The 7,500-nt window shown below is 42.1% G+C and overlaps 1 protein-coding gene across 1 annotated transcript in view; it reads right to left on the reverse strand.

Moving 5' to 3' along the window:
- LOC137973661 (cilia- and flagella-associated protein 57-like) overlaps positions 1-7,500 on the reverse strand; it is a 27,330-nt gene that overhangs the window by 3,639 nt on the left and 16,191 nt on the right. Inside the window, exons 11-16 of the mRNA XM_068820516.1 lie at positions 5,469-5,753; positions 4,380-4,553; positions 3,192-3,350; positions 2,309-2,452; positions 527-643; positions 43-174 (exon numbers count right to left, since the gene is read on the reverse strand). Of these exons, the coding sequence (XP_068676617.1) occupies positions 43-174; positions 527-643; positions 2,309-2,452; positions 3,192-3,350; positions 4,380-4,553; positions 5,469-5,753 (1,011 nt within the window). The remainder of the gene's footprint in view (positions 1-42; positions 175-526; positions 644-2,308; positions 2,453-3,191; positions 3,351-4,379; positions 4,554-5,468; positions 5,754-7,500) is intronic.

Below are 7,500 nucleotides of genomic sequence, written 5' to 3' on the forward strand. Positions count from 1 at the left end.
AATTGTAAAATTGCTACTACAGTTATTCTTTTATCAACCTACCGTTTCGTCTTGGACGTATTTTTGATACAACGACTTGACATTTTCTTTGAGTTTTTTCGGTTCTTGAATAAATCCAACACAGTTATGAAGATCAGTTTTGAACCTTTTAACTACAGCTTCAACGTCACGAACCTTGGAAGCAAAAGTAAAAAATGAGCTACGACATCTTATTCGATCCCTCTAACATCAAGCCCGAGCCTTAAATGCATGTTCGAAAGGTGGACAGCGCAATCAACCGTAGAAATAGCTCTCCATCAGAGGAGAAGTGCTATTAAAATTAAATGAGCAGTTATCCACTAGAAAGAGATTTATCCAGCAGATACCACTTTTTCAACAACTAGGGTTTGGCTTAGGTTGTTCGAAAGGAGCATATGTGGTAAACACATTCCCCAAAAGCTGGAGCTATAGCCGACACGTGCAAATCGCTGGTCATAGAAAGCTGGCAAACTGAGAACTGAAGGCAAATTCACGAAAAGGTTTTTACCCGTTGTCTCTCCAGATGCATCTCCTTGTCTGTAGCCTTCAGTTTGAGTCTAAGCTCCGTGATGTTTAGTTCAAGACTTGTGTTTTGTTTGTGGAACCGTTCAAGCTCGCTCTCCATCTAAAAATAAGGGATGAAATAAGAAAGCGAGTTCTGAGTGCAAACAGTCAAGTGCTGACACAATTAACATTTTTCTGTGCGCCCCAACGCCAGTGAACTTTCCACACCCACGTCCAATACGCGCAAAGTGCAGAGTGAACGCGTAGCTCACGCAAAGCGAGCGCGCAGCGAGTATTGAGAACATGTATTGAGGCTGTAAAAAACCAGTCTCAAATACAAATAACGATGATGATGATGAAGACGACGACAATGACGATGATGACGACGACAATGACGACGACAATGACGACGACAACGATGATGACGACGATAATGACGACGACTACTACGATGATGATGATGAAGATACCTTTTTAATCTAAAGAGTGTTTTCACTCACGTGATCAGTAACCTTGTTTTTCCACCAGAACAAAAGAAAACGTTTGCATGATAACAGAGTTCAATTCCCGGAGGATTAGTTGGGGACACCAACATGGCCGCCGTGACGTCACGTGAAAACACTCTATTCAAAACATTTTTGCTTCCCGGTCGCAAAATTTTCTTTCGAAAAGCATATTTCAACATTACCCGGTTTCCTTGAAGATTAACAATTCAAGAAAACTTTGCCAGGTTTAGCAAGGCCTCAATATTAAGCTCACGTTAAACGTTGCAACATTTTGGTGACGAAAACGAAGGGCGTCTAACATCTCACGTTGATTGGCAATGAGTTATATAATAGTTGTCGTTAGATGAATGTTATCATGATTTCGCTTAATTTTACTCTTTGTTGGACGTATCAATGCCAGAACGATTGTTCTTCAACATGTTGAATGAGGTGAAACCAACATTGTTACCACATCCTCGTCTAGAGGTTAGCTTTCGCTGTGGATCTCAAACAAATGCCAGCTAACCACCGTTGGACAACCGCTTCGAGCCACGCTCATGCAGCATTCGGATAACGTTTGCCAAAATGACCGTTCTTAAACTGGAGACGCATGAATCCGTCGAGAAAGAACATGAGCAAACTTTTTTGAGGAGAGCGATTGTTTAGCTCGTCAAGCATAAAGACGGGCAAAAGACGCGTCATCCGTCTAGCTGCACTATCTTATTAAAACCGTCTTCAAAGATGTACTAAAGGAACAATTCGTCTGGATGCATAACAAGTCTTGTGCTCGTCTCTGCACTAGACAAACTCAACAGACGTTTTAAAAATGTTTGCGTAAGTTCCTTCTGTAAACAAATTGTGTTCCTCACAAATTTTCTCTCGTCTTTACAAAAGACGGATAGAATGCCAGAGCCACAGAGGTCCCTATTTTACGAGGGTAACACGTGACAGTGAACTAGAGTTACTGATTTACTTGTGGCCCTCGGTGCGCACCTTTACCCCCCCCCCCCCTTCCTCCGTCAATGCTCCGTTTTACGGGTGTTCAAAGCTACAGCTACAGGGACCAGATGAAAGTCGAAACAGACGTCGATGGAATGAGACGGGGATCGAACTAGCGACCTCTAACTCAAAAAGCCGCGCACCGTTCGACTGAGCTACCCCTGTCTCTTCATAATTCCGCCATATTTTCCCTAGACGGATAACGCGTCTCTGTAGTTTTGAAAGCCCCGTGTTGTAAGGAAATATTTATTAGGGAATTGCTCTCTATGGTTCCCAAGGCGCTGTACAAATCGTCTTCTCACCTCTTGTATTTGTTCTTTCATGGCCTTAATATCATTTTCTCTGGGCTCTATTTGTTTCTTCAGCTCTTTTATTTTGTAATCCAACACGAACTTGAACTTCTCCAACTCTTGATTTTTCTTTTTCAAGTCATAGATCCGTTTTTCCTTTAACAGACAGAACAGCGTCATTGTAAATTTATACTGAAATGAATGAATGAATGTTCGAACAGACTATTGAACGAATAAGGTTATTTAATTGATTACTCCTCTTGAAGTGAAAGAATTTTCATGCAGATCAAACAAATACAAATAAACTGAATACAATTGGAGATAAGAGAGTCAAGAATCCGAAATAGTGAGAGGAAAACCAGTTGGCTATAAAAAGAACCTCAAAGTGTTTAAAAGCTCCTGACCAACCGACTCAAGTAAGCAGTCACAGGCGAGAGTTGAACTGGGCTTCAGAAGCTTTATCGCTAAACAGCATAACTTGCTCCTTTAAAGAATCCAGGACCTATTTATTCAGAAAATCTTCACTCTTGAATCTACGTTACCATTCCTTTGCTCATTGAAAAGGGCCGAGCGAAGACTAAGGCGAATGGTGGGCCACCATCGTGATAAACTTGAACGTTTCCAACGACTAATTATGAACTCCCGTTTCGTACAAACTGGCTTGGACTTGTCAAAAGTGCCCAAGATCAGGCGTGCTTTCAAGTAAGAAAATAATATAATAGGCTAAGGGTATTTTCCAGGGGAACAAAATAGGCTTCTTCAGCGATGTGTTAAGTAGTCTCCACGTAGCCGTTCTTTGTGTCGTCACGCAACGATTCTGGGAAGGAGAGTTGCGTGACAACACGAGAATGGCTGCGTGGAATACTTGATCTAAGATGACGGCAACTGCAAGTACCTTATCTTGAATGGTTTCGTCTCGTTCTTGAATCTCTTTTTTCAGTCCATATATATCTTTCTCCAGAGATTTGATGACTCCTTGTAGTTTGTTGTTCTCGTTTTGCTGCCTTTGTATATCGGCCTTGCAATTGTCGATCTCTTTCTGCAGGCTTGTAAACTAAAACAATCAACAGAGCAATTTTAACACGATTTAATGAAAGTTTTATCTAGCATTTCAAAATCCCAAGGACGCTGCTTGGTTGCATCACACAGCTACAAGTCTGTGGTCTCTCTTGCAAATCTTCGATGCCATTTAAAGCAAGGGAATGATTTCTTTTTTAAGTTTTTTTCGCCCTATAAAAAAAGACTGAACTGCCTTATGAAATATCGAACTCAGACCGGAGCCCATGACTAGGAACGAACAACAGCCCTATATTCCTGCACGACGTTTTCAAAGACCGATTTATTTTCAAATTAAATTTCCCGCGAATGAGACTCCCGAGGGAGCCCGATGACCAATCACAAGAAACTAACTTGACGTCATAGCGTCACCGAACCGGAAATGCCTTAGTTATTTTGCGGAAAAGGAAGTCTAAAAATAGAGCGGCCTGCAAAAAGGCCGCGCATAGGCTTAGTATGGGAGTTGTTCGCTCCTAGTCATGGACTCTTGAACTCAGGTTACTAGATTAAAATTCATATTTAATGTAGAACTAATTAGCATCACAAAAACGTCGCACTTAGCTTCGCTTTGAACAGGAGGCTGACATGAACTCGGAAATGGCCCATTGCTTAGATTGTCCGAGAGTGCCTAATCGGCGTGGGTAAGTGGGTCGTGAGTCGTGGGTTGTGTGTCGTGGGTCGTTGGTCGTTGGTCCCTAACCCTAACCCTAACCCTTTTCAAAGTTTTTATCAACGACTGGAAATTCTCGAAACAGACAAGACCTAAGACCTAAGACAAATTTGGACCGAGCACTGAGGAAGCTCATATATATATATTTATTTTTATTTTTATTTTTAAACAAACACGGCCCTCGACGCACGACCCACGCGATTTAGCCTCACCCAGATTGTCCCAGGTAAGTACGAGGCTCACTTGTCTCTTTCGTAAATCTCTCTAAGATCTGAAACTAACTCTAATCCAATACTTATCCTAACCTTAAATTTTCCTTATCCTTCAAACAGAGGGTTTCGCGCCGAGGGGTTTTACCTTTTTTCGCATGATGCCTGTTTCACCCTTCAGTCTCAAATTGGCTTCCTTCTCCTCTCTCAAACGTCTCTCGTACTTGTTTTTAATATCCAAGATTTCTCGATCAGCGTCTTCTTCGATCTGCTTCTTTGTTTCTTCGTACTCTGTTAACTGTTGTCTAGATTCATCTTGCGACTGTAATAAAATGAATAAACACGAAGCAAATAAAATTAAGGTGAAATTTAGTTAACTCAAGAGCACCCTTTAAGTTCGGGGAAGAGATCCTGCGGCTTCTCTGAGGGTCCTGTGTAAGCAAGTGGGCTTTTGAGCAAGTCTCACTTCCGCTACATCTTTTCCGAATGGAGCAAGGCAAACCCCTTTAAGATTTTGTGTTTAATCGGTAACAAGTAAACATAGTCTAAAAGTAGAGTAGTGGTAGCCAGGAGCTAACATAGTAGGATAATGCTTTGACACTGACTATTTTTTGATGTTTCGTTCAGTGTCAAACCATTATCTTACTAGACCTATAGTCTAATTACCATAAAGTTTGCAAGTGGACTAATTCCCTTGAAAAAAAAGGAGGGGCTTTTTCGAGAGGCCTTCCTCTCGCCATAATGAGTGATTCACGTTACTTAATATTAGGCGAACTTGCAATGAGAAAGAAAACTTGCCCATTCCGATATTCAGGAGAAGAGAGAACTAATCTCCCGTTTCCGTACATATCGATCAACTCAACGAAAAATAAAACACAGCCACCAGCAGAGAGGATCACCTTAGTATTTATACTTAACTTAGTGCGAGTAGGATTCAAAGCATTTTACCCAAACAGTGGGCTAACAAAGTTTACCCGAAATATAATACTATTCAGTACCTCTTATTACGAAATCGCGGTCCAGAGCTGCACTTTAACTAAAGCAGTGATTCCACGGACTGCACGTCGGTTTAGAGATGAAACCGGCCTACCGCTCTATCATTTCCCCTCAAAGACTTGTTCAAGCGAAAATTAAGGACCACCGAACTCGCGTAAACCTCAAACCGGATGTGCATTTTCTTGGGGAAGGGAATTTAATTTCAAATTGAAGGTTCGTCTCCAATCCTTATCGGAATTACCTGTTCCAGCTGTGCGCTTTTCTCCGTCAGTTTATTCTCGTAGTACTCCGTCAACTCTTCCAATGCTTGTTCTTTGGATTCTTCCATCTCCGTCAGTTGTCGCTCGTAATCTTCCTGCATCTTCTGGCTCTTCGCTTGAAGTTCTTGGTATTTCTCATATTCTGACATAAGCTTCTGGTTGTTGGCTGACTCCAGATCCTGTAGCTCTTTACCGTGTTTTTCCAAAAAATCTGCAATTTCTTCTTCGTGTTTTGCCTCTTCTTTGTCCTTGTCTGTCTTGAGAACCTGCAAAGTTACCACATTAGAAGAGGTCAGTCTTTCAAACACTATTTCTCTGGCCCCAGGGATGGCGGGATGCAGGGATGGCGCAATGGTGAGAGCACTCGCCTCCCACCAATGTGGCCCGGGTTCGATTCCCAGACTCGGCGTCATAAGTGGGTTGAGTTTGTTGGTTCTCTACTCTGCACCGAAAGGTTTTTCTCCGGTTTTATCTTCTCTTGGGGTGCAGGGATGGCGTAGTGGTGAGAGCACTCGCCTCCCACCAGTGTGGCCCGGGTTCGATTCCCAGACTCGGCGTCATATGTGTATTCAGTTTGTTGGTTCTCTACTCTGCACCGAGAAGTTTTCTCCGGGTACTCCGGTTTCCCCTCTCCTCAAAAACCAAAATTTGATTTGATTTGCGTTAACTTGTTAATTTCAATTTACATTGTCCCCGATTAGTGCTCTACAGCGCTAGAAGATTAGACACTTAAATAAAGTTCATTTCCTTTCCAGTTACTTGAAGGGAAGATTTCGCTATCCATTGGTCAAATCACTGCCCAATAGACAACCCAATAAGCGGTTTGCAACCAAATTTTAACGGCGAACAGAAAAGGGTAACGAAAGATCTATACTATTGTGTTTTTTTCTTTTAATGTTGACTCGGGAATACTCGAACAAAAATCCGAGCGCTCCGAACGGAAGTCAAGTATACGACATTCCGATTACTAGTCCGGATAACCTACCTACCTACCTACCACGGAGTTATGTCTGTCCTGTTTTCCGATGATGACTCGGGAGTATTCGGAAAAAATTCCGGGCGCTTCGAACAGAAGTCGAACCTTCCGATCACTAGTTTGTTTGCTCAACCAATACGCTCGTGGAGGTTAAGCCATTAACTTGGTTCAGGTGTCAATTGTTCTGCTTTAGGACAGAAATTGTCGAAATGTAGAGCGGGTTTTAATCGAGTGTCGTAAAACCAAAACCAAAGTAAATGTAATTACTTTGGCCAATCAAAAAGGAGGGATACAATCCAGTAAACCAATCAAAACTCGGAAGTAATTACACGTAGCGGACACAAGCGCGGGAAAATGTGCACGAGCGAGCCACGATTGGTTTTGGTTTCACTTCTGATTGGTAAAAAAAACTGGTGCGAGAACTTTGAACCAATCACTGAGTGAAGTAATGCAAAACCAAAGCAATTTGCTAATTACTTTCGAAACTCAATTGCAAACCACTCTAATGAAGAAATGTGTTTTTAAAGTGCCACTACGATGAAAACTTTGCATGTCCTTTTTTCTTTATATTTTGAAAATAGACGTACTAAATAGGTATCATGCCAATTTTATCTCAAAATTCCCTCGGAAAGTATGATTATTGTAACGTAGTTTTTCGGTTTTCGCTGTCCGCCATTACTCGAACGGCAAATGACCGTGAGCAAGGAAAAGGATTGGGTCTAGCTGGATCGCCAAGGGTCTGACGTCATATGCGCAACGCTCAAAATAAACGCGGCTAATTTCCCATGCCGTCTATGAGATGCGAGAGATCGCCGAGTTGCTTTTTGCTGATAATATATATATTACTCCTTGATCGACTTGTTCGCTTTGTCAAACGCCCACGAAGCGATGCGCGTATGACGTCACGAGCCAAGTCTTGCGTGAAGACCGCTTACAAAATAATCGCAGGCTTCTCCAATGCCGTCCGAGTAATGGTGGACAGATTTTTAGCGGTTTTTGGCTGGCTATTTCCCGACTTATCTCGCTTCTATCGTTCC

Source organism: Montipora foliosa, chromosome 10 (genome assembly GCF_036669935.1).
Source record: "Montipora foliosa isolate CH-2021 chromosome 10, ASM3666993v2, whole genome shotgun sequence".
Classification (NCBI taxonomy): Eukaryota; Metazoa; Cnidaria; class Anthozoa; order Scleractinia; family Acroporidae; genus Montipora; species Montipora foliosa.